Raw genomic sequence first — 26,623 nt, 5'->3', positions numbered from 1 at the left:
AAATCTTTAGTAAATATAAGACTTTGAACTTGTCAATGTAAAAAACTGATTTGTCAGATATAAACAGGTGGTGATTTCAAAATATGGAGATTTTCAGTAAACAGATAATTTCTCGTAACGGAAATGAATTTGGAATCAGAATTGAACTTTTATGAAGCTTTTTTTGGAGCTTTCAGTGAACAGTATAGCGTCAAATCACTATAATTTGTATTTCATGTCTTCATACTACCGGATTGGAACTTACTAAAATGGAACTGCTCATCGAATACAATCCAACCCCATAATTACTGATGCATTGTAAAAATTTAGTTTTCCATTAATTGTTTATAAGCAAAAATTAACTCAATAAACTTGTCATTTTACTCAAAAAGCAACACCGAAGCATTTTTTCCTGACTCACAATTTGCAAGTCCCATGATTCATCCTCTCCACCTACTTACATAGCAACATGAGCATATTCTATACAGTTTGATTGTTTCCACGTCTATACTCTATAATCAGCCCCCAACTACTATATTTGTCTCTTCCATTCACTCACTCTCACTTCTAAACACCTTCTTTCTCGCTCTCCATTTCCTCTTCTTTATTTTAATAGTGATAAGAAACGTGCTAAAGTACCGCCATCCGAGTGAAACATACTCACAAACATTCTTCACCTCTTTTACTATCAGAATGGCATGCCATCAAAATTGTAAGAGCCGATTTGGTTTTCTCCTGTCATCACACTTTTAAAACTTTTTCACGGCTTTTCACCTCACGCCTCTCACATTTTTTTGTTCTCACCTTTACAATCCTGATAAGAACTTTTCCATTCATTTTGCATAGGTTTGCCCTTTCTCGTCGAACTTATTTTCAGCATCTGATCTTGTAGTACTTCTCTGTCACTTCAGCGATTTTCAATTCTTGCAATGTTACAGAACCTGATGAATTCCGCAAACGCCAGGGATTGCCTCTTACATCTGTCGAGGGCTAAGCTCTCAGAGCGTGAAGATCTAGTACAACTCAATGACAAGTTTGTGGATATTATTGAACATGTAAGTTTGATATGAAAATTCGAGAAATAATTACAAAATAATCAACTTTCCAGGTCCACTACATGGAAGCAGAACATGCTGCATTGGAACATGACTACAACTTGCTCAAAAGCGGAGTTCAATCTGATAGTAGTGGAATCAATGAGATCTATGAGTTAGAGATTAGAGTAAGTCAACCTTATAATTCCAGTACTCTTAAGTTCCCATCATTCTTTCGTTCCTTATCACCTCAATATTACTCTCTGTGTGGGCAATCTTCACTTTTGGTCAACAAAACTTTTAATGCCCATGAACATGTTTATACTTCAAAAAGAGACAAAAGGAGAACAATAGAACTACACATTTTAATAGTTTTCCAAATGTACGTGATAACTTTTGCTCCTTCGTAGAGTACTTCTTGCAGCTCTCTGTCAAACAACACCGCCCGCGTACACACGTCGCTTTTATGACACACAATAATCTTTATGATCAATTGTTTCCAGTGTGAAATACATTTCTATAATTATCATTAGTGCAAGGGAGTGGCGATTTTTAGACTTTCATACTAACTACTGATATCAAAAAATATATACACATCTGTAGTGGTCACTTGAAACATTGTCAAAAAAAGTGATAACGAAAACGTTGATTTACAAATTCAAGAAACAAGTAGGATTGAAACCGAAATTGTATTTCAGAACGTCAGAAGTGGGATTGAAGACATCAACAGAAACCGTCAACAACTTTTGAATGAGCAAAGTCATTTGTCGCAACAAGTGAAAGAAGCCGAACAGCAATGGAGACATACAGCAAAAGCGGCATTGGGTGTTCCAAAAGAAGTCGATGATGACTTTGCCCGCATCTGCCAAATCAAGTATGAAGATTGTTTGACAAAGCGAAGAATCAAGTACATGGAGGATAAGAACAGATTGCTCAAGCAAAACAGTGGACGCATTTTCGAGCAAATCAACTTGATGAGAATGAGAACCGACCAGGCGGTTAGTCTCCAACAAGAATATCTTGTTCGCAAAAACGAACTTCTGAACAGTATCCGCAATATGGAAGAGGACAACAAGAGAATCATCATGAATGAGCACAAGTATTTCACCCGTGACCGTAACGCCGATCGTCACGTCTTCCGTGACCAACTCCGCCAATCAATCGCCGACATCCGTAATGACTACGAGTTTAAGCGTGTGAGAAACGAAGAAGAGATTCGTGTCCGTTTGGAAAGAGAAATTGCTCGTATCAATGTTAGTCAACCGATCACCTTCACTACGGACAAACTGAAGGGAGAACTTACAATCGTCAAGACTAATTGTCATGAATTGCAGCAACAAGTTTCGAATATTGAAATTAGAGTAAGTTAAACACAAAATACCACCGTCCGTTACACTTTTTTGTTTAGAATTCTACTCTGAGTCAACAAATCGAGCTTCTTCGTCTGGAGATAGGCGAGAATTATCAATCATTTGATATTAGCTTGGATTCAAAGACCAAGGAAATCGAAAAACTGAGAGAACAATGCACATCAATCAGTGTCGAGTTGGAGAAACTTTGTGATCTGAACATTGTAAGATGTCCAACATCAGTAACTATAATACATTTTGAAAATTTCAGGATCTCGAGAAAGAAATTGCAGTCTACCGAAGACTTTTGGATCAATCTGGAAATCCAACAGCTCACACTGGAAGCACTCAAGTTATCGCTCGAGCTCTCAACCGCAACAACACGGAATTTACATCTCATCGGAGCAGTGTTCGCTCTGAGAGCACCGTAGAAAGCGTTGTGGACAGAACACGCCACCGTGTGGATTATATCTACCAAGCGCCACCTTCACATCAGGCACCTACTCAGCCAATTCAACCAATTTTGGCTCCAATTCCACCAGTTCAACCAATCCAGCCGAACCAGTACATTCGCGAAACGAATGTTGATTCCAGCAGAGACAGATCTTACTCTCCATATCGCTCTGATTCTCGTTCTCACAGCCACAGTCGCAATTCTGTCATTGACACTTATACTTCTCCATCCTACGCATACCCAGCGGTACCAATCACTCAAGCTCCTCCTACCCCACAACCACTTCCACCAGTCCCAACTATCCCACTGCCACCGATCCCAACTACTGACTACCCCGCTGATCGCTCTCGTTTGACTACCTACGAGTCTCAAACCATTCGATCTCGCGATGGATCCATGCACAGAACTCCATCTCCAGGTCTCAGAAGAACCTATGATACGATTGCATCTTATGAGCCATACACACGTACTGACATTGACACTTCACGCCCAGTTGTTGGTACTATTGGTCAAACCCATACCAGTGCTACTGGAGCAAGTGTTACCGGTTCCCAAACAGGTATCGGACATGGAACTACCATTAGAGATGAGCGTGTAACTACTAACTTCCCGCCAATCCGCCCGATATCTGAAACTATTGGATACGACTCTATCTATAACAGAGGAACCGAGCACAGAAGCCATTATGGTCATCATCACCAGGCTTCTAATTCCGTGAGCAGCAGTGCAGTTGACACTCGTGTAGATATCAACCATTACTCCCCAACACCAAGAACTGTGAGACCAGAAGCCGCTCGACCATATCAAAATGGCCAAATTGAGGATGTCAGCAGTAAGTTGATTTATGGCTCTTGAACGAAACACTTTTTTAAACCTGCTGGAACAGTTTAAAAATGTCTTTGTCTCAGATTGCCTCAAACAACATTAAGCTCCCTAAAACCCATTTTCCAACAATTGCCGCTTTGCATTTCGTTTTGTGAAAGAGTTTCCAGATTAGTTGGAAAAATACTTGCTGATAAGGCGAGAGTACACAAAATGAGCGCACGGGAAAAACGTACAAAATTTTTTGTGATTAGGCTTTTCAACATTTTTATGAGTTTTACGGCTTTAATGCAAAAACTGAAAAAATGACAACCGATATGAAACTAAACATCAACTTAACCAGGAGGGAATGACAGAAAGTTTTTACAGGCTTTGACAGTGTTGACGAGGACAACTTCCAGAGATTCACTAGATGGTACAAAGGCAGAGTGAAGATTTCGGTATCAGCTCTCTGTTTGGGGGTACTTGAATTAAAAATGAAATATTTTAGGATGTGACCCCAGACTTCGTTCAACTTGTCAACAGAAGCTCCAAGAAATCCGCAGATATTGGCGGATTCAAACTCATTCATGAATTCGGACAGAAGAGTGTTTACGTTGACCTTCCAGCTTCATTGATCCTTGCTCCCAAGGAAAGCTTGAAGGTACTGTAATCACCGTATCACTCAAATTTTATCTCTTTGTGTTCCAGATCTACGCTCGTAGTGCGACTCATGAGCGAGGAGCAGTTGTTGCTGAAATCGACTTGTTTGACACCACCATTCATACCAACACTTCAATCAGAAACACTAATAATGAGGTATAGTGGTTTTTGATTTATAATCTCACACACCTGTGATTGACACCTGGTCCTCTTCAGCATCCAAACTCAATTATTTATATTTCAGGTAAAATCGTGGTTTGTTTACACCAGCAATACAGAGATTGGCGACCCAGAGCACCACCATCATTAACTCTCTCTCTTTCACTAAACTTCATATTCTAAATTTATACTTTGTAATTCTCATTAATTCTTTTATTTTTCACTTTCCATTCACTTATCCTATAATATTATCAGATATTATCGTGATTACCAAATGTCCCTCTTCTCTCCCCTCCTTTTTTGTCTATTCACTGAAAAAGAAAATATCTTTCAACCCCAACTCTCCACTTCCCCCTTTCTCTTTCATATTCTGAATTAAAAATAAACCTATTACTCGGAAAATGCTCACTTTCGAAAAACAATTCAATTATAAACATCTGCGAAAGAGAAGTGTCACATCTTTTTTGCAACAATTTGAAAATATAATCCTCTGGGACAAATGTGAATGAAACAGATGTAGATAGACACATTGCAAATACACCTGGCTGATGTGGAACATTTTTTGAAGTAATGTTTTCCTTAGTTTTACGATTCTAAAAACCTCAAAAAAGTTTATTGGTCATATGCGATGCCCATATCAGTATTCATTTCAGGAACTAGAAAAAAAGACTATAACCCCAAAAACTGAATTTCAATTCTTTCTCTCTCCCAAAACTGTGCCTGTCATTCAAATTGCCCAACCATATCAGTTTTTATCGAGAAAAAAGAATTATCCATATATATTGTGTGGGTGTATGTGTGTATGCGGGGTGAAGAGAAATAGGCAACTCGTATCATAACTCATCATCATAAAACATTTCGGCGCCTCTCTCCCGTTTTTCAAACAGTGACACCTTCCTCTTTCAACCATTTGGATATTCACATCTGGCACTGCTAAGTGACCAATTCATATCCGATTCTTTTTCCTCCATGTTTTTCTCTTTCTCAATGGTTTTTCTCCATTCTTTTTTTTTGTCCCCTTGGATACACGCTTCAAAATTCTTTTTGTCTTTCTCCATTTCATTTTTTATTTTTCTGCTCATTTCTTGTCATTGTAACTTAGCAATTCACTAGAGTCAATTGTTTTCGCCCGTCGTCTTTATTAATTAAAAACTGAATCTAATTTTTTATTCAAGCCAAATTTTCATTTACGGAGTGGCAGACAATAATAAATAACATTCATTATCAAAAACAAAAAAAACGAGTGTGGGTGTGAGAATGAAGGATTGTGAGAAAAGTGAATAAGAGAAGTGAGATTTTTGTGCAATACTCATATTGAAACTTTTTAAAATAAATTATTGTTATCACGATTTTTGTTTTTTTTTCAGATTCACCACAGCAAGGAAAACAATGTCTGACAAAATGGTGACCATTGAAGAATTTCTCTCAAAACTTGGCTACTCAAAGTATGTTACCTAATAAAATCTTATCATGGGTGCATGGTAAAATCGAATCTATGCATTTCCAAATACCTATGCCAATCGTCAATTATTTTTTTTCCATGCGGTGCGACAACACCAATTATCACCGCTTTTTCTTCATATTAATTATTTCCGCAGACACGCTCTGGAGTCCGAGATTGTTACGGAAGACCTCCTGGACGAGATGTGCTTTCAAAGACAGACCGCATATTGCGCCGACCCGAATGATCTGTTTGAGGATGAAAACGGAAACGGTCTCTGCAGAATGATGCAAGGTACGTGTTCTTTCTCACTCTTCGTGGCAGATGTTTTAGATGCTAATCCTGGTTTTCAGCAGATGGCAAACCGTTTGACAGCAAGCCGACACTTGTCAAGACGTGCAACTGAATTATGTGGAACACGCACTCCTAATAAGTCGGGGCAGATGTGGTTTGCGATAAGAAACAAGACCAGCATAATACGTGTTTCAATTTTTGTCAACAAAATTTTTTGTAAATAAATTTGGTGACCGTGGCAATTTTCACACTACTTATCATTTTTTTCACTATCTTAGTGTTTTATTTTCTTGGAGAACTATATTGGAGTAAGAGGTTATTACAACATTTACGTGAACAAAAAGACCCTGTTGTTTCCCAGAAAACTCTTATATAAAAAAATCCAATGGTATCCAGTAAACGAGAAAAAAATAAAAAATTAGATTAACATCTGCAATGTTTTCGATTTGACTTTTCAGATTCTTAATTGAATTAGCTATCTGATATTCTCAATGTAAGAATTTCTGCCAATCATTCAAATACATGCCAACTCAACCGTGTCATCTTCCCATGTCATGGAACAGGCCATTCATTTTTTGCAAGCGTCGCACAAAATAATCTTTCATTTTCTGGAAAGTTGAAACATTACGTCAAAGACTGGTTCACGAATCACTTCATTTAGTATTTACTCATCACAGTTTCACGAAAAGTTTCATCGGAACCGTTCAATATTATTGAAATTGTTTGTGTATCTGTTTGGAGTTCGCAACTTCTCGATTTTTTTTGAGAGTTAAAAAAATAGTATGAAAAACGACTAGGGTGCTGCGTAATGTTTATTCAGTCAGTCGAGAGTTGTGCTCCCACTTTTCCTTTTTTTTTCGTTGACTCTAAACATCTTTCGCCCCTCACACCACACCCCTTTTTTGCCAGCACCTGCTCCTCGCGCCCCGTAAAAAAGTTTTTGTATGGGAGCAAGGGTCCTTACGAGAGACGGCTTCCTAAACTCTCCATTCTTTTAATGGTGTTTTGCTAGGCACCCTGATGTATTATTTATTTTGAGCGCCGGCTCGGATATCTTATAGAAGTTTTGAAATGTGAGTCACAGCTTCTAGCTTCGAGGCTATAATTTAGAATTCTTGAAAGATGGCAATTGAAACAGCAACTTTGTTAATGTTTGCTCGATACCTATAATCTCTTGAATTTTGTCAATATCAACATTTCTTGATTTATGTTTTATCAACTTTTCGCAAAATGTCTTCTAGTGCCTATCATTACTATGGTAGTTCGTTTTTCGCTGAACTGCAACTTCTTATCTTATTTGCTGACGAAGCGGAGCTCATCTTGCCATTGTCGACGTTCAGTTCTTTCGTGTTTCAACAAATTGCAACCGTCATCATTTTCAATTCCAGTTTCTCCGTTTTTCTATTCTAATCCGATTATTCATCTCAATATACTTCACCATATCCATTTTTCATCTTTTTAATACTTATATTTCTTTTGATAATGCTAAATGACTCAACTTCACTGATCCCTCTCCTTTGTTATTTGATCCGTTTTCCCAGGCCCTTCAATTCCCGTCTTTAATCTCATTTTGTGACTCTTTTGAAATGGCAACTGTCTTACTATCAACCAACTGCTCAAAGCTGCTCGTGAGACGTAATGGTTGGAGCAGATGTCATTTTGAAGAAAACCGGAAAGATTACCATCCTTCAACGTATACTATATCGTGGGCGAACAACTGCCTCACCCTCGTTTGCCATGTGTAATCCATTAGACTAGTGGTCACTTTCATCTTTCATGCTTTTTTCCTCTATTTTTTCTCGATTAGCATTAAGCACGCCAGCAGTTGTTGACAAAATTACTCGTTTTCTGTGTTTCACGCAACTGAGCACCATGACTCCTGCTCGTGTGGTCTTAGAACAGCAACATACGAGAAAGCAGAAAAAAGAAAAAGATACTACGATATTACACTGAATTCGGTGTCCAGTGGCAGGCAAAGGCCAAGGGTTCGGTTTCACAAGTGTAAAAAAGAGACAACAACGACTTGATGAGAAGAATAGATATCGTAAACTTCCTTCGAATTGTTTTTGGAGAATTTGTAAACGAATTGAGGTCAAGGGTTGGTGGCTCAGCGTAAAAAAGAGATCAACAACTCGGAAAAAAGGCGTAAACGTTTCACAAATAACGGATTTCCTCCACATAAACAAAGTAATCGGAACCAGAAGTTGCAAGATTCATGGATTCACAGTGTCGTTGTTTGCTCAGAAACTGCAACAACAAGTCAAGAAAAAGTTTCGTCTCGTAAAACTTTTCTCGAGTATCTTTTTTATTGGAAAAATATGACCAAGGGCCCATTATGAAAATAACGACATTACTCGAGAGAGGATGCTCTGTTATTTATTTCTCCATACGGACTTCTTTCTTTCGCACAAACAGCAAGTCCTGAAGTCAGTGTTATAACATTCGGATTTCCTGGTTGTTGTTTTCCTGAAAAAAGCGAAAACAACTCCTAGAAAGCCTCACGACTCCTTCTGAATTTCTTATGAGCTGATGACGTATTTAGGCAGAAAAGAGACGTATTTAGGCAGAAAAGAGAAAAGGAGTGAGAGAAAATCAGCTCCAGAAATATGGCCATGTTTTCACATTCTGGACAAACTTAGGAGGCCACTTGAGAAACTGACACCATACTTATCGATCTAACATAAGTGCTTGAAATCATCATTTGAACTCTACAGTAATCCTGAAACTCCAGGAGGTCTCACAGAGCTAGTTTTGTATCTCAAAACTCAAAACATGCTTAACATTGATTATCTGAATGAGATCTCCAATTCATTTCTAATAGCTTAAATGAAATTCTGATGAACGCTCTTTCACGTCATACCGTTAGTGACACCGTGTCATATTCTCAGTGAATAATATTCAAGGCTCATTAGTATCCTTCATGTTCTACTAATCTTTTCACCTGAATGCCCACCAATGACTTTGATGTATTCATTCTACGTCTTCGGCTCTCTTACTTCTTCTTGTTTGGTCAAACCCATACGCTTTTTTTTCAATTTCCGTTTCTGAGAGCATGTTGCATGAGCTTCTTGTTTACCCGCCTTTAGCTCCTCCTCTTTTAGCTTCGAATTCCTCATTTTATTGGCTTGAACGACTCGAGCTGGTGGTGTCTCTTAAGGTAAGTGAAGCATGTGAGTGTTTGTGCCTGGTTCCGCTAATTTATATTTTCCAAATAATTTTTGTTTCAGAATGAAACTTTTTGCAATTTGCTTCTAATTATAGGGCAAGGTTTAGATTTTTAATGCATACGTTCTCTTTTTTCATGTTAATGATTGGTTACAAAAAAATTTATGGTCGGGGACACGACAACTACTGAGAACTTGTTTTCTTGTAATCTAAAACCTTCTATTTCAGTTTCTCATTTCTCATAAACCATTCTCATATTCTGCTTCTCATCTCATCTTATTTCATCTCTTGGATATTTTTCTTCTAACTTACACAACAACTCTTTCTATCTTTTTTCTAGTAATTTGATGCATCCCTCTTTTCTATGAAAACTAACTTAATTGTTTACAAACTTCTTTTTCCATTTGTTCCAGTTTAGAGAAGTTTCCTATTTCATGACGACACTTCCTATCTCTGTCAATCATCTCCCTCTTGAAGTGTTGCGGTTTGACCTCGAAACCAGTCAACAATCGACTCGAATTTCTCATTATCATAATTAAAATCAGACAGGTGTCGCATGTTTCTGACCAAAAGGTTTTGTTTTTCGGTTTCTGCAGTCTTGTGTCTTCTCTTCTCAGGTATATAATCAGATAATGAGGAGAGGGGTTGTTTTTCACCTCTCATTTTCATCTCGAATCTCTATCTAACCTTGTATCCGCGTCACTTGTTTACAACCGGAGCCTTTCGGATCCGATATCTCTTCTTTGAGATGAGCGTGTCTAAATTTGAGACCACGCCCATTTTCGCTTCGATCTACGCTCTCTTACGCCGGCATCGTATCTCCGGGAAAGAAGGGTCCCCTCCGCTCTTCTTTGTTTACGCGGGTCTCGTCGTCGGCCGCTTGGACCAGCACGACTGAGACCCGTCCTTCCTTCTCCTCTTCCTCCTGCTTCCCTATTTGAGCTAACATTCTCGAATTTTTCTGCTCGCGTGCCGTCGACAACAATTGAATGTAGAAGAATGGTAAGTCGTCTTCTGTTTCATTAGTGCCCACAATTGAATTTAGTTATTTTCAAGGTGAAATTGTTCGGTAATTAAGTGACCATTTGGCTAAACCCATTAATCTTTCAACATACCAGTTGTCTCTCCTCTCATCAATTATCTAAAAACTGTTATCCTATTTTGTCTCATTTAAATGTCACATGTCACTTCCAATTGCAATTATTTTTTATTCCTTCCGAAACTAATCTTATCACTGACCATCTCTGCTGTCCGATAACTATATAGTTGTTGACAAGAAGGAAGAAGACGTGAATTCCAAAAACATCTTGTTATTCGGTGGCTTTTCCTATTTCCGTTATCCGTTCCTTTACGTCTTCTAAGCCGGCATTTTGTTTTCAACTCCGTGCCATGGAGTACCGAGGGTGGCACCTTGATGAGATTAAATATATCTTGTCATACTTGAAAAACAATTTCAGAGGATTCTTAATAATATCCATTGAATAACAAGTGACGAACGCTGTGGATGAAATATAATGGAACGATTAGAGAATCCAGATATCTTATGATCACAGCTCAGAGTCTCACTTCTGGAAAACAAGTGTTGAAGAGATTCTTCTGATAATCTGAATGATTATTACAAAAGTTTTGTAGCTGATTGTGCAGTAGTCTTTACAGAACATTCCGATGTCATTTTGTTGTATGTATAAGTCATCAAAGTCAGAAAAAAACCTTGTTCCGTGTTATGATGGTTTGTTCTGTTTTTTCTGGATTTTCTTCCTGTTATTCACAGAAACTCGCAATATGACGCCGTCAGCTCTCATTACCAATGTCTCACTACTCTCTCCACTTCACTATTGTCGTTATTCCTCTTTTGCCACTCATGGAGTGTGTAGTAGTAATCCTTTTTTCTCTCAATTCATTCTCTTTTTTCACAACAATTTTACTTCATTTTGTTCCATCCTCTTCTCTCAACTATTCGATGTCACTGCGCAGACAGTTGTAAACAAGTATCCAATACCGTTTTCGTTTTTAACAAACTGACCGTCTCTGTCTATTTTCATATAGGCCTTAGGTGACAAAAAATACGGATATCTCAATCTTCAATCTCATCTTTTCTTTTTTCTATGTTCTATTCTTTCTCTATGTTTCTCATACAAACCTGGCCGAACATGTTGGAACGGTATGAAACTGTGTGCGGCGACGGTTTCGATACATTCCATCGGAAGACTAAAAATGATAGATTGTATCGCTATTAGCAAGTAAATAAATCAAGGCCGCCTCAAGTTTTGCGCATCAATCGCCATTCCTGTCTCCCTGCCATCCTCACGGGTGACCGGGTCTTCCTTCCTTCTCTTCCTATACTATGCTATTCTATAACCAATGTATGTTACTTCTCACAAATTTTATAATTGTACCGGAGTAGTTAGTTTCGAACCACAACAACCACGTTATGACATACCGAAATCAACTGAAAGGTCATGAATTTACATTTACTTTTTCAGAGCATGGTTAGCCACAAGAAGCGGCCAACCAATGAAGATGATGAACCTTCTGTAAAACGTCACCGGGACGTAGAGCAGGTGGCTGCAGTGGTTGTGCAGGAAGAGGAGAAGGAGCCCGTGTCAGAAGCATTCCAACCAATACCACTTCTGGAATCGAATGATCTTGCTTCTGACATGGAGAATGATGGTCGTGAACCGGTAGCTCAACATCAAAAAGAGCCGGACGAAGGAGTTCGTTTTGGAAATGTGCATCAAGTCGAAGATTCCTATGAAATGGTTCCAAGAAATGTTGATCAAGTGGAAGACTCAGAAATCGAACAAGACCGTTTCTCCGATTATGCTGAGTCGGAATCTGACTCCGATGATGAAATGGAACCAGGTTTGTTGTGGAATAGTGATGCATTTTTGAGATCCAATTGCAAGATTTCATAAGTCTATCTGAACATCATGTGTTTTTTGTTGTTTTCAATAATCTTTTGTCCAATTTTCCATAGTTTCGTTGTAAAGAATTGAAGAAGTGCCATGAAATCAGAATGAGTAATCGGATTATCTCTATATCTCGAAGATTGAAAAATTAGAAATCTGACTTTCACGACTATAACAACTGTTTCTGAACAAAATGATACTTTCAGAATTGGAAGAAGAGAACGAAGTGCTGGATTTAACTGCTCCCGTGGACAACCGCGCCAGTTTTTACTATGACGATCATCGCTGCAATGTGTGGCCCCCGTTGTACGAAATCATCCGGCATCTCAAACGTACTGAAAATATGCAGGAGGAATTATTGGTCAATCAATTCAAGTTCAAACCCGATTTCATGGAACTATACGAGACTTCAATTGACTACTTGATTGGAATGAATAAACCAGCTGAACCAAACACTGAGGAAGAAACACAAAACTTTAAAAAATGTAAGATCAATCGGCACTTTTGCATTAACCAATTGTCTTGTTCAGATTGGTACAAACGAGAAAAGCTAATTCTTTATTTTGCCAAAAAGTTTCACATGCACAGCGAAACTCGTCCAGGATGTGAACATCACTATGGATACCTGTTCCCAGCAAAATTCAGCTACAATATGATTGAATACTTGATAACCAATGTTCCACAATTAGGCTACCGTGTGCCATTCAGAACTTCTATTGGAGATGTCGATTATCCAGAGTTCCACGAAATCCGAGATAATATTCGAGTTATGATGGACGGCTGTATCATGTCTGATCGCAGAGAAAATGCTCGTAATACCATGGTTGGAATGGTTAAGAAATGTGGAAAAATGGACGAAGAAAATCTCGATGCCCTCGACTCAATCATCAGTAAGTCTCCATCTGAACGTCTCCTATTCCCAAATTAAATTTTCAGACGAAATGAACTTTTTGTTCTCTACCAATTTCGAGTTTTACATCATCAACAAAGCAGTGCTATATCAAAAGAAACATCGAGCATATGCAGTTCCTTTTGAGTCATTCAACCGCAAAATTCGTTTCCGTGACTCGAGATATCAAGCTTTCTTGAAATCCAGAAATAATGAAAACTTGGTTCATTTGCCCATACAACAAAATCAGTTCGAACTTCCCAAGAACATTGAAATCGTTGAAGTGATGGATGACGGTGTCGACGAAACCCATGCAAGATTCCAAGCCCGTCACGGAGCCCGACTAGCCTGGAATTGATCTCCCTTTCTTCCTCCTTGTTATTTTTAGGTAGTGGTTGTAATCACCTATTTATTTGTAGAGTAGCATCTTTTTTTCAGTAGACATTTTCCTACCTCAAAACTATCCATGTGATCTTTAAATCACCCCTACCTCCCAGTTCCCCCCTTTTGACCTCATAGACCCTCTCTATCTACCTCATCCTCCATTTCTAGTGATACAACCTCCACCTACAACCAAAGCTACCTCTATAGCCCTTTATCTCGTGATTTACCCTTTCTTATCTCAAAATACCCCATCTACCTCTATTTCTATCCAGATATCTCAAGAAAACACACCTACTACCTCAAATAATTAAACCCCTCATAATCCCTTCACTGTTCATCAATTTTGTCCAACATCATTCTTCGCACCAATGTGTCATATTGCGTAATCAAGTGGCTGCACCCTAGATTGGACGCGTTTTTAAACGTAAGTTTAAAAACTCAACTTCCCCTTTCCTTCTCCCTATTGTATATTCATCCATTTTTATTTTGAAAGTTTGTCATATGAGCCTTGAAGGCTAGTTGTCATAGGAAGTGACGAATTATTCGGAGGTCACTCTTCCCTGATTATTTAGTTCATAACTTACAGTTTTCTTGAAATCATTTTATCCCATTCTGTGACCCGTCCCTAAAACTTCTTCTTTCTTCCTTTTTTCACAAATTTTCTTTTTCTTCTTCTAGCGAAATTGTTTATACCCGAGATTCAATCAAGCTCTGTGAGTTACAGTTAAAATTGAACTAATTTGAGAGCTTAATTGAATTTCTAAACTTACATATTAACTGAAAATGTAAAAAATCCTCAAAAAAAAACAATCCTCATCTCGCCCTACCTCAAATGTAACAGGTGGTGTTAGGCAGTTCGAACCAGCCGCTACATGCACAGGTAAACGCCTGAACACCCTTGTTAGTCATTATGCAATGCTTGTTCTCTTCTTTCTTCTTAATCTTCTATGTATTTTCTTCTTTTATCCCACCAAATTTTTAATATCATAACCCCCGTCTCCCACTTTCTTACCCTTTTGATTTTTGCTTACCGATTTCTTTTACCTGAGCTTATTTCTCTTTTTTTGATTTTTAAAAAAATGTTTTGGTCTCAAACTTCTATATTTTTGTCTTCCTGTTTTTTTTCTTCTCTTCCGCACTAAAATTTACGTTTGAAAACCCCAAAAAAACAACGGCACGTAACAGTTATTTTTTCTCTTCTTTTTGCTTCATACAATTATTTTTTTTTGATGTTCTTCAGTATTATGATCTTAATGTAGTATTGTGTTGTAAATTTCACTCATTCAATAAATTATTTTTGTGCCCAACACGGTTTTCATTCATTTGAACAACAAGAATAAATTTCAGATAGAAGAAGGAATAATTTTTGCAGAGTTGAAATGGAGAATAAGACAATCAAGTCAATCTTCTGACAAAAGTGACATGAAAAGCTTGACAGAGTATTACCACTTTGCAAACAAAAGCAAAACGAATAGATTTTAAAAGCACATTTTTTGAAGTTTGTTCCGCTTACCAGTGCATAACAGACTTCCAAAGTTTACACTTTCAAGCTATTAGTTTCGTCAAATAGTTTTTGTTCTACAAGCCTACCTACTGCACCAAAAATGATAATAGCTGTGTAATGTTGATTTTCTTTCTTCACGGTATTCTACGTCGATTCGTATGAAAAATTCAATGTTTCAAAAACAAAATAGTTCTCCTTTGAAACTCCAAAATGTGTTCTTGGCAGGCGTAAAACACTCGGACAAGAAGAGGATCACTGAAAAATGAAAAACGTGATGATCATAAGGTCAAATGAGGAATGTAAATTTGCAGGGAACTCAGATTGAAACATCATTGCGTGAATTTTTGATTTTCTAAATACGACGAAGCATTTCTTAAAAATCCTCACGATAGAAAATCATCACGATAGCATAGCCATTCTCAATTGTAAAATGGATTGATATATCTTTTAAAACAATTGCTCCAATTTAGTTTCATATCAAAAATGCATTGTATAATATAACAAAAAGCCGTATATTGAATTGAATAGCTGACCTTCCAAATAGAGTTTATTTCTGCTATACCAAATTCGTAGATCGTATATTGTACCTCAGAACCGGTTTGCTAAAGTAATTTGTCTGGGCTAGAACAAATTCGAAGATTTTAATTTTGATGATAAAGCAATGAAATTTTTTCCGCGTTGATAATCTTACTTATGTTATTGAATATGTCACCTCGTTTATTCAGATCATAGGTAAAACCACATCTCTAAACTTAAACTCAGATAACTCAAATTCTTTTCTCAAGAATATAATGGGGCTTTAATCATTTTAGGGGATAATAGTCACAATAATGGTTTACATTTTGAGTATTTTTGCAAAAAACCCTTTCGTTTCACAATATTCTATATTATTAGTTTGCTTTGCATTTACCAGATACGTTCAGAATTGTCAAAATTGATTTCTGAACACCTAAACATTTTTTATTTTATAAAGTTCTAGAGAAGCAAATGAATCAGATTTTGTTAAATTGTTTTTTTTAGTTAATCTCAAAATCTTTACGATCATTTCGTGAGAAATGATTGGATGTTGGGTTTTATAATGGTTATCATCCAAAAACTAAAATATTGTGATTACGATGTGCAGAAGTGATTTGAACTACAAACAACTAGAATTGAAATTTCAAGAGAAGCAAACCGTGTTTACAAAAAAGTGGTTTGCTGGAAAAAGTTTTAAACATGGTTTCGTAGACAATGGTTGCTTTATTCTTAATTTTTGGTTATTTCTCCATAACTCAAGAGAAAACCCCCTCAATTAGTTCCAGTCTATTGCACTTATGAATGAGCAATCACTAAAATGAACTTATTTCTTCAATATTTTGACCAAAGAACTCGGAGCTCATCTCACCCAAAAAAAGAAACCCCTTCTCTTATTTAGCCTGAGATCGGGGGAGTGCAGCTCACACTCCAAATGACGCCAATTGTTCAGTATTGTATTGTTCGACGGTGTGAATAGCCAGTTGAAAACGAGAAGCACGGCATAAAAGTTTCATTGGTTTGCTCTCAAAAATAGAGATGAGCTTGAGCCATCCTTCTCTTGTTCAGAAAGCCCACATTCAGCAGAAAAGACAAAAAAATGCACACATGCAAGCGGAACAAACGTTTTTGCGCCCCCGTGTGCCCATGTGCTTCTCGTTTTTTGTGCCATCGGAATTTACTCTTCATAGCGATGAAAAATCAGTTTGCATTTGATGTTGTTTGGCGTGCCACACTCTTGTAGGAATGAAATCTCGAATAGCCTCCTTCTCCGAGTCGTTCCTTTTTTCTTTAAGGAGAAGCAGTTACTTCTAAGAGTTCCAGATAGTAGTTTAGTGTTCCGTCGTTTCGAATTTTGTGTCTGTTTATCTGCATCGCGTTTTTTAAACAACGTTTACAAAAATGGAGACCACTAAACAGCAATTCTCCTAAAGTTTCTCAATGGCATTAAAGTGTCAATCTAGAATTTTTTTACTGTTGTCTTTATTTTTTATTTTTCACTCTGGTTCAAAATTTACACCGAAATATTAAAGATATCTTTGTGACAGGTGTCAGCTTGGTAGGAGCGTCATTTTTTTCAGCTGAAAACACTTCCAACCAACTTCTTTTCTAAAGGCATTAGAAATTCTAGTTTCTCGGTTTAAAAAAAAATTGGTATAGATGCACACGGAACTTGTAAATACTGTTTATGTTTTCAACAGTGGAATTGTGTTTGTTGCTTTTTGCTATAAACTGATTAGCACAGCAAAATATTACTCATTCACTTCCTATTATCAATTTACTTTGTTTCCTTCCTTTTTCAACATTTCATTCTGCAAAAATCATGGTGCGTGACAAAAACTAGACTATCACTCATTCCTGGTTTCGTGTTAACTCTTCTTCTTTCTCTCTTCTTTTCTCTTTTTGACAAAATATGAATGTGGTATTATGGTTAGGCACGAAAAAAAAGAGCACGCAACGTTTTGCACAGCGAGATTTCAAGAGATAGGATTGAAAGGATTCGCTTGTTGCAAGGAAGGCAAAAAGCCTCTCTCACGCACTTCTCCTGAGTGATATCTTCGAGTGGAAACTTATCTATTTTTGATGTGTGGGCCTGTCCAAAGAAGTCAATCTCAATGAACCTTAATTTTCACTTGATAGAAACCTTATTCTAGAATCTTCTAGAATATCTTTTCATGTCATTTTCAATTCCAACATTTATTCTTGTGAGAAAAGTACAAGAACACACTTTTTTTTTTTAAACTGATGTTTTTGTTTCTTTTTTTCAAACTTTTATGAGCTTCGTCAAGTTCCCGTTTCTCGCAAAAGATGGGTACCACAATTACAACAACACTGAATCTAGTTAAAAGCGAACAAAAACAAGCTGGAAACCCTCTAACTGAAATTCAGTTCGTTTTCAGTCTTCTTTTCAGTTAGGACAAGGAAGCCATTCGAATGATAAAGAACATCATAACATTTTTCGAAGACTTCTAGAATAGTTCGATAGTGTTATCAAGAAGTTTTGTTTTCCTTTTTATGTTGGCGTTCAGGCTCTCAGAAGGTGTCAGGGCGTCTGTAACTCAGTTTTCGCGAACAAAATGGGATCAGACTTTTCATTCATAAAGATTTGTCACACATGGAAAAAGTTATTTCTTTTTTTACGATCATGTTGAATTTCAAGAACAACAATTTGTTATGTCATTTTTCCAGTAGCTTTCTATTCCTGCCATCACTTTAATTTCATGTACATATAGACGAACCTATTTTTACTGGAACGTATAGACATGTCCCATCACTAGGAATGCACTTTTTTGTGCAAGTATTCACTTTATATATATTTTCTTTCAAGCGGATGAGACATACTTCTTTTTTCAATTGTTGGGTGAATCACGTGTACTGGATTAGCTTATTCTTTCCGAACGTTTAATCCAATCCGACCCGATTATTAATAACCGAATGTATATCAGTATAAAGCACGCGCGAGCAATAACATCAGAAAAAGAAAATTAGTTGGCGAAAACGGCAACATAGTGCATTGGCATGTGATGTTCCCACGATTAAAAAACAACATTTTCTTTTGCTAACTATTCATTTGTCACGGAGGACAAACCGAGAGTGAGTTCATTTTCTCACATTGGTGAATAATGACTTCCGAGATTCTATTTCTAGATTTATTTTTTGGATAGCTTGCTACGTCGGGTCTATAGAAACCAGTGAGAAAAAATGACGTAAGGATGACCCAAAAGTTATATAAACCTTTTCTGAATTCTCTCTTTGCTCAAAATTTATTACTGCACATTTTCAGATTTTGGTGCTTTGAAATTGTATTAGCTGAACAACTGTGATGTGCTGTTTTTTGAACCATCACAAGTAATTCCGCTCGCCTGAACTTTTAATTTGCGTTTACAAGTTGTGAGTTTCTTTTAGCAAACCTGAACTCTAGCTATTTTTTCTTTTCAATTTTTGCTCATTCCTCTACCCACTCTTATCCCGAATGTCAAGATCATTCTGTACGACGTCGTCATCCACTTGTATTACTTCAACACGCTTCAAAAATGTTAACCTCTTGAAGAAGCAATCGAAACCATTTTCAGTTTAATTTTAGCAGCTTTGGAAAACTGACTGAAATAGTCATCGAGCACTTGAACAAATGTGACAATGCTCTTAGCTCCTTTTTCCTTTCTTGCTACCCTTCCCTGGACATTATTGCCAATTCTCAATGTGTTTGACGTCGGAAACGGGCTCCGGGACGGGACGACAAGGGGCGGCTCATTCTCATTTCACCAAATATATCGTTGTATTGCTACCACTTCTGAGGTTGTCGTTAGTTTTGATTTTTGTCTGATCAGCTTGAACCGTGGTTCCTAACAGAGAAAAACTGAAACTGCTGCACATTTTTCTATGCTATTCTAGGTGGTCGGTATAACACACCTACACACTTTGAATGTGATCTTAGCATTAGCGATCCCGGATATATGAATCACTTATGAAAGCAACATTATAAATATATACAAAACTTTGTCAGATTCAAACCGGATGTGTGACAATGTCACATCATAACCTGTCTATTAGAGCTAGCGGACTTAGAGATTTAGATGAAGATGAAGATATCATCATTCTCTAATCCAGTGCGAATGCCATCTTATCACTAACATTTTCTATTTTCTTCTGATCTGCCTAAACAGAAAACTATCTAAATGTAAGACCTTTTGTGTCCTTTTTTTTCCAAAAATAGAAGATGACACGACACGGCTACGTAGAAATAGAAAACTTCTTCTATTTCAAAAACCTAGTGGCTGTTTATCCCTTCCCTGTCTGCGTGTCATTTTTGACCTCGACCTCCCATCCCCCGTTTTATTGCTATTGCTCAAGTAGAAGGCGTGAGCAGGAAGGGGAGAATAACAAACGCAAGGTCCGACCATCAGAAATTATAACTTTCAACTGTCGGAGATCAGATAAACAAGCCGGGGTTTTCACACCTTCTTAACAAAATTGTTCCACTCAAAAACTGTTGAAGGGGCCATGTCCGTCTAATTACGGGAAGTGGTCGTCTACTGAATCTGAATCTCTTGTCGCTGTCTGAATGGAAGACACTAATTGAATTTTTTCCTCCTCACTCATACTGATGATGTTTGATGGAGACTCCAGACTCTTTTTTTTTGCTTCTCATACACAGGTTTTCTTTACTTCCTGAGACATTTTTTGTTGAATAACAATGGCCATTCGTTTCATAATTTTGGAATTTCTACTACTGAACTTTTAGCTAAAACAATTTCTTATGCCCAATGATTGAAACATTTTTGAATAGCATTTCCGACACATATGGTTTTTCCCAAAATATCAAAGAAATATCGGTTGCCCATGGCATCTCATATATTGATACTAATTTCAATATTCTTAAATTAAAAGATGTGGGTGTATATTCCCTATGAAGGTTACGGTCTTCCCGCTATTTTCCAAAACAAGAATTTCAATTTCATTTGTGAAATGTCAATTTTCTGTATGTTTTTGTTCATCTGAATCATGGAAATTAGAATCAGAAGCAATCTAATTCATACGAATTGAATCTTTTTCTAAAAATGAATTTAGGAGCACACGCACATATACACAAAAAGCAAATTCCATTGACTATATTGTTATTCCAACCTCCGTCCGGACCACCGCCCCTTCATCAATGTATTTTTGTGATTGGTTTTTTCTTATTAGCTATTTTTCCTACCAGACTAATTTCCGTCAACCTACTCAGTTTTCCGTTTTCACGAATCTACAGTGAGATTGATTTTTTGGTACTGCTTTTAGTTTTAGATCTCTTATCCGTGTCAGGTTCTCACGCCCATACAAAACGAGGCTTTTTTCACACGATCTGGTGCGCCGGGCATATTTCTAATGAATAAGAATAATGCCAAAATAGATACTTGGCACTCGAAAAAAGGTTTCACATGACAGCGCTTATGACGGCTCGTCCCCCACACACATTTATACACACCCTTGTGTTTCTTATTTCATACTTTCTTATATCTGTGTTCAGTAATGTTGATCAAACCTTAATAATAATCTTCAGCTCATATACACCTTCCTCTTCGGATTTTCCTCATCTATCAATATGTTTATGTGGTTTGGTATAGATGGAAAGAAATACGGAGATTTCTTTCTTGCACACTACGGTCAGATCCGGATCAAATGGAAGAAAACAAGTGGAATTGAAATATAAATCCATCTGGTCGATGAAATTCGGAGAGCTTCGGAAATAACTTTATCCAAACAAATTTTGTCGAAGCTAAAGTCATTCAGGATGTGGTTTAGTTCGGATATTGAAATACATGTGGATAGATTTCAACAGAATATAAATCGACCCAAATTTAGTTTTGAGCAGTTTCCACTTCAAATTGATTTTGTTCTAGTTTGAGTGTATATCCACTAAAGTATTTTGAAGTATTATGTTGTTCTCAAGTCTTAATTTCTTTCAGAGAATCCAGAAGCAATTTTTTCCTCTTTTCACCAGCATGATTTCATGGCAAAAACGCTACTTTTAGAATGCTAAAAATGTATCCCTTAAGTTCCGATTCGGATTAGTATAACTTTAAATGATTTTCCAAAAAATCACGCATCCTCGCACTACTTTTCTTCCGTTTTGATCTGAAATATACTCTTTCTCCTCTGCATCTTATTAATCACCTATTTCTTTTCATTTTTCATTTTTCATCTTTTTCTCCTTCGTCTATTTTCAGCATAAAGTCCAATGTGTAGTCACCTTCCAATGGGAATAGAAAGAAGAAACAAGGTTCATTAACACACAATTCAATTCATCCCATTTTTTGCCTTACATACTTTTACTTGCTTACTCAATCTTATAATGACGAGCGGAGAATCCATGCCAAAGCAGATGAGCATAACCTTAGAAGACGTTTTTCGGAAGACGCACTGTGAAATTGGATTTTGGTTGAGTTTGTGAGACTTTTGACTTCTTTCTCACACAGCTCTTCGCAACTCTTCTATTCTAGTTCCTCGCCTAACCGCCCAGAAATAGAACTTGTGTTTTTTTGCTCTGATTTAAAAAAAAGGATTTAAAAAAAAACCAAAACAGCAATCTGAAATTAAAATGGATTTTAGCAATTTACTAGAATGGTTGCTTCTTGTTTTTGAAGGTATTTTTTCATGTTTTCATTTCCGCTTTGCAGCATTTTAGCGGAAATGAAATATATGACTTGTTAGTCCTTCTTCCCAGAATGTGTCATTGTTCCCATTTCCAACCGCTGTGAAAAAAATTCCAGGCTCACTCTAAATTCCTATACACGTCATCTCATTTAATTAGAATCCTGTTTTTCAGTCATTTGTTCACTTTTGCTTCACTCACTCCTATAATAGTGTTTTTTTCCAACATTTTATGGGGTAATTTGGATACGTTTACCTGCTGGACGAGTGTAATACTCTACCCACTATTTTCTGCAACTGTCTAACCCAGGATCTAAGAATTCCGTCATTTTCTGTCGAACCCAACCCGCCAACGCAGATTTTTTTATATTCTCGTTTGCATTCCTAATAGGATTCGTGGGCACACGGAGCACCGGCACGTATTGAGAGTCCGTCCTCGTTAATAAGAAAAGAAAAACGGAGAAAAACGCGAGAGTAGAGTAAATATGAAAGGGGATAGAATCATTGAGTTTTTTGTTCTTTCGAAAGGTTATTTTTATTTTTTCTTCATTAACAGCTATTACTATTCGTTAGTGCTCATTGGTGTTCTCAAATGACAAAACGCCATGTTTCAAAGTTTACGTTGTCTCTGAGCTACACTGGCTTTGGGCTACAATGAAATGCTCAGTTTAGACTAGAAGTCATGTCTGAATATGGGATTTCCTAGAGAAAAACTTAAATTTCATCTTATTTCATATTTCTACTCCTTCATCCATTCACCCCAACCTTCGTATATAACATCATTATATATTCTATTTCCAAAAATTCCTGAAAGATTTATTTGAAAACGTTTGAAAGTGTTTCTATGTGCACTCAAGACCATTTCATCCCACGTTTTTTCTTTTTCTTGGCTCTGCCTTTCCTGAGAAAACACAACAACAAATAAAATGTGCTCAGGGGGCCCAGAGCCACATGTCCCGAACGATTTCTTGTGCTCTTGAATCCAGACGATTCTAATTAGACATTTCGCTCACTCATTTCCCTCCATCACCACCCGTATTCCTTGGTCTGCCGCCATTTCAATAGATTCGTGAGAGATATGATGTTTCGGCTGGCTACTGGATCAAAAATAGGCTAAATTCCTAATTTTAGCAGTGGTACTTTTGGTAATATGTAGCCAAAGTGTTTGATGTCATATCATATTTCCAATTGGAGGAAAAACACATAACAATAGCTTATTGGATCTCAAAAATTCTATCCAACTTAGACTAATCTAACGCTTTCGCTTTCATCAAAAACCACGAAGGTGCAGCGAGAAAACAAATGATAGCATAAACGACGAGTCATCAGAAAATCCTGCACATCTATCCGCCCTCACAAATTAGTCTAATAATTCTCCTCCGGGTAAACTTTGAGGCGTTGGTCACCCTTAAAAAGTATTTTTTGTAGGGTGGAGGTGTCACGTGTTTGTGTATGTCCAGTAGCTGTGCAGATACAATTATAAAACATGCAAAAAAGAGTATCCACTAGATTTTTGCTCTGTATATGTATCTCTAGTCTTTTTTCATATTATCCGTGTAAGGGCACACAAAAAGTTGACCATTTTTCTCTTCCCCTTTTTTCTTTTATTTCTCATTCCCAACGCCAAAGCTCATGTTTCAATACTCATTTTTCTCACCTATTTCTGGAAAGACACACGTTTTGTAACATAAGTAGATCCAAATTGGCAATTGACGTAATGATGTCATATACCACTTTGTCCTGACATCGAATCGACTAGATAGCAGAGAGATGGATCTGGTTTAAAATTCAACAAGCCTATCAAAGTAATCCAATTCTTCCACCCCATCGTTCTCTCCTGTTTGTGACACTTTTTGCTTGTTTTTTTCCTTATTTCTTATGCTCACTTTTTTTGGACCTTTTTGTACTTTTTTTTCTTGTTCCCCGTTCCGCAAATAATTTAACTGTTAATGCATTTTAGAATGAATTCGACCGAGGCGGTGACAAATGTCACGCAGCCGTATATAGAGAACATCACAATAGGAGAAACGGCTTTTTACGTGACCTGTGGGATTGTCGGCACCATTTTTAACTCGATCGTTTTATGGATTGCTCTCAGATACATCAATACAGAGGACAAACCAAGACAAGTAAGTGTCAGGAAATGTCCGGAACCGGAAATAAATACAAATTAAAGCGATTTTTTTCTCTGTCAAAAAGAAAATAATTTTTTAGATTATCGTTATCAATATGACAGTGGCGGATCTTTTGATGTGTATCGTCTATATGAAAACTCGACCATGGCTTTCGTACTTTAATCCAGCACTTTGTCATCCCTACTATCTTATCATATGGACGTGTCAAATGTGCAGTTGTTTGAATCTCGTTTGGTAGGAGGGATTAACAAAATAGGAAATGATTGTATAGTTCTATTTTCAGGTTAAATGTCGACAAACTCATATATATCCAATTTCCGTTGCATTATTATCAGATTGTGAACCGGAAACGTCTTCTATGGGTATCTGCAGCCACATGGGGAGGGTTGATTGCACTGAACATTGCACTCGTCAGCTTTTTGCAAGTTAATGTGAGTAAGCGGATTACGCGGAAAAAAGTGAAAACACAAAGCACAAGATGAGCACGTAGAACTCGATACAATTCGTTTTTTTTTCAGGGAAGCTGCTTAATTATCACCTTGAACCCATATGTCTACGTTTTGAATCCAATATTCTACGTCGTTATGATCATCACATCTTTTTCATTATCTGCTTTGATCTACTGCATTGCTCATAATTTAACACACATGGAAGAACGACAACGATCGGTATTATCCCATTAGTTTTGGTAATAATCCCTAGAAATTGAATTTTCAGAAACTATTCCGCCGACTCTTCTTCTTGTTCTCAAGCACCCTTTGGACTTTTTTTACATGTCTTCCATATCGTCTTTTCTATCTTTTCGGTAACTTTTGCGGTGAAGATTGCCGAAACGCTGCTTACTCCTTTGCTACTACGTTATTCTTCCGACTTCTTATTGTTGGAATCATGATTAACCCAGTAATCACCATTTGGACACAGAGAGTATGTCTTTCTTCGGAGTCATTCATTCAGCTCATTCATCAATTTTCAGATTTATCGCCTTCGTCTCATGCGCATGTTTGGTCGGCTACGTGAGAATTCTTCTACTGAAGTATTGATGGTCAGTAACCGACGTGCTTCCGAAAGACCGCCAGAACATACTCCCCTTCGATGTGATCTGTAGATATCAGAAAATACCATTCTGATGTTGCATATATGTAAATCTCATCATTTAAGCACCCCATCGTCAATATAGTTTGACACGACTTCATCAACGGTTTTTTTTTTCGAAATTTGTCTCTTGTTTCTTCCCAAATGCCATACTGTCCAGTTCAGCATAATTTATTATTGCTCTCGGTGAACTTTCAAATGTACTCTGTGTTCTGATGATGCATTGTAATCTTATAATCATGTATCACAATAAATCTTGATTTTTTGGTTTTGTAAAAGTGCACTCTGGATGGAATATGTTTCATTTATAAAACAATATTTGAGAAGAGGAACACGAAAGTATCAAGAATAAAATTAAATAATACAATGGAAAGAAAAAATGGGCGACAGGAAGAATATGTCAAAAAGTCCAACTTTTGAAGTGGTAAAATTCGGTAGGTGAAGGCTCTACGGGAGGTTTTTGCCTGGTAGGCACGTTAACAACAGATCGGGTTTGTGAAAGTAGTCATGGGGATTTTATAATCGGACAGGGAAACTTGAATGAACAGTGAGAAATGTGGGAATGAGATGTGATTGCACAGATAAGAAAACATAATAGGAAGATATACGCACTAGTATGAAGTTGATTGAGGGGTGAATTTGGATAATTCGAAAATAATTTAACTTTTTGATGCGATCTCTAAGTGTACCGTGCTTGGGAGATAGAAATAAAAATGTAGATAGATAGTTACAAGAACATGACAGAAATAAACTGATTGACTATAGGAAAAAGCTAACTACGGAACGGTCTAAACTGATCGTGGAGTTTTGCAACAAGACCTAGCAGAATCGAGAGACTCGCTCGCCCCTCGACCACAGATCGCTGTCGACAGCCAATTTCAGGTGCCGTGATATTTGGAGCGAAACACGACTAAAGTTGGGTGGAAAATCGTGTAAACCATATGTTTTAAATTTGGAATTTCTGACCAGAATATCTGAATTCTGGAGGCCATTCAGCGATTTCTGAAAACTGACATCATCAAAATGCGATTGTCTCTCGATTCTGTTATGGTTCGTTGCTAAACTGCACGGTAATTTTAGACGATTCCTTATTCAAAAATAAAGAAACGGTAATAATTCAAATTGAGGATTATCCAGAGATGACATTCCACTTGGAATGGCAATTAACCCAATAAACTTCAGATAGAGAGAAACGAACTTTTGATTGATAATGAAAAAATGTTTAAGA

General features: G+C 37.1%; 4 protein-coding genes across 4 annotated transcripts; all 4 read left to right on the top strand.

Annotated features, from left to right (window-relative positions):
• Nucleotides 1–908: 908 nt before the first annotated feature.
• On the top strand, nucleotides 909–4,590 carry GCK72_023341 (uncharacterized protein; the record flags this gene model as incomplete). Its single annotated transcript, XM_003106638.2, has 9 exons — nucleotides 909–1,034; nucleotides 1,088–1,201; nucleotides 1,712–2,374; nucleotides 2,422–2,586; nucleotides 2,634–3,648; nucleotides 4,008–4,078; nucleotides 4,129–4,281; nucleotides 4,329–4,436; nucleotides 4,525–4,590. 9 exons carry the CDS (start codon nucleotides 909–911, stop codon nucleotides 4,588–4,590), a joined length of 2,481 nt encoding a protein of 826 aa, XP_003106686.2.
• Nucleotides 4,591–5,828: 1,238 nt separating this feature from the next.
• On the top strand, nucleotides 5,829–6,286 carry GCK72_023340 (uncharacterized protein; the record flags this gene model as incomplete). Its single annotated transcript, XM_053735353.1, has 3 exons — nucleotides 5,829–5,884; nucleotides 6,038–6,174; nucleotides 6,234–6,286. 3 exons carry the CDS (start codon nucleotides 5,829–5,831, stop codon nucleotides 6,284–6,286), a joined length of 246 nt encoding a protein of 81 aa, XP_053578919.1.
• Nucleotides 6,287–11,825: 5,539 nt separating this feature from the next.
• Nucleotides 11,826–13,495, top strand: GCK72_023339 (uncharacterized protein; the record flags this gene model as incomplete). The annotated part of the gene is made up of 4 exons (XM_053735352.1): nucleotides 11,826–12,201; nucleotides 12,455–12,733; nucleotides 12,779–13,138; nucleotides 13,185–13,495. 4 exons carry the CDS (start codon nucleotides 11,826–11,828, stop codon nucleotides 13,493–13,495), a joined length of 1,326 nt encoding a protein of 441 aa, XP_053578918.1.
• A 10,634-nt stretch (nucleotides 13,496–24,129) lies between these two features.
• Nucleotides 24,130–25,408, top strand: GCK72_023338 (uncharacterized protein; the record flags this gene model as incomplete). The annotated part of the gene is made up of 6 exons (XM_003106672.2): nucleotides 24,130–24,297; nucleotides 24,383–24,537; nucleotides 24,587–24,734; nucleotides 24,822–24,971; nucleotides 25,021–25,227; nucleotides 25,277–25,408. 6 exons carry the CDS (start codon nucleotides 24,130–24,132, stop codon nucleotides 25,406–25,408), a joined length of 960 nt encoding a protein of 319 aa, XP_003106720.1.
• Nucleotides 25,409–26,623: the final 1,215 nt, after the last annotated feature.

This window comes from Caenorhabditis remanei, chromosome X, assembly GCF_010183535.1.
Source record: "Caenorhabditis remanei strain PX506 chromosome X, whole genome shotgun sequence".
NCBI lineage: Eukaryota > Metazoa > Nematoda > Chromadorea > Rhabditida > Rhabditidae > Caenorhabditis > Caenorhabditis remanei.
The sequence above is the reverse complement of the archived record's forward strand: the minus strand, read 5'-3'. Positions and strand labels throughout refer to the sequence as shown.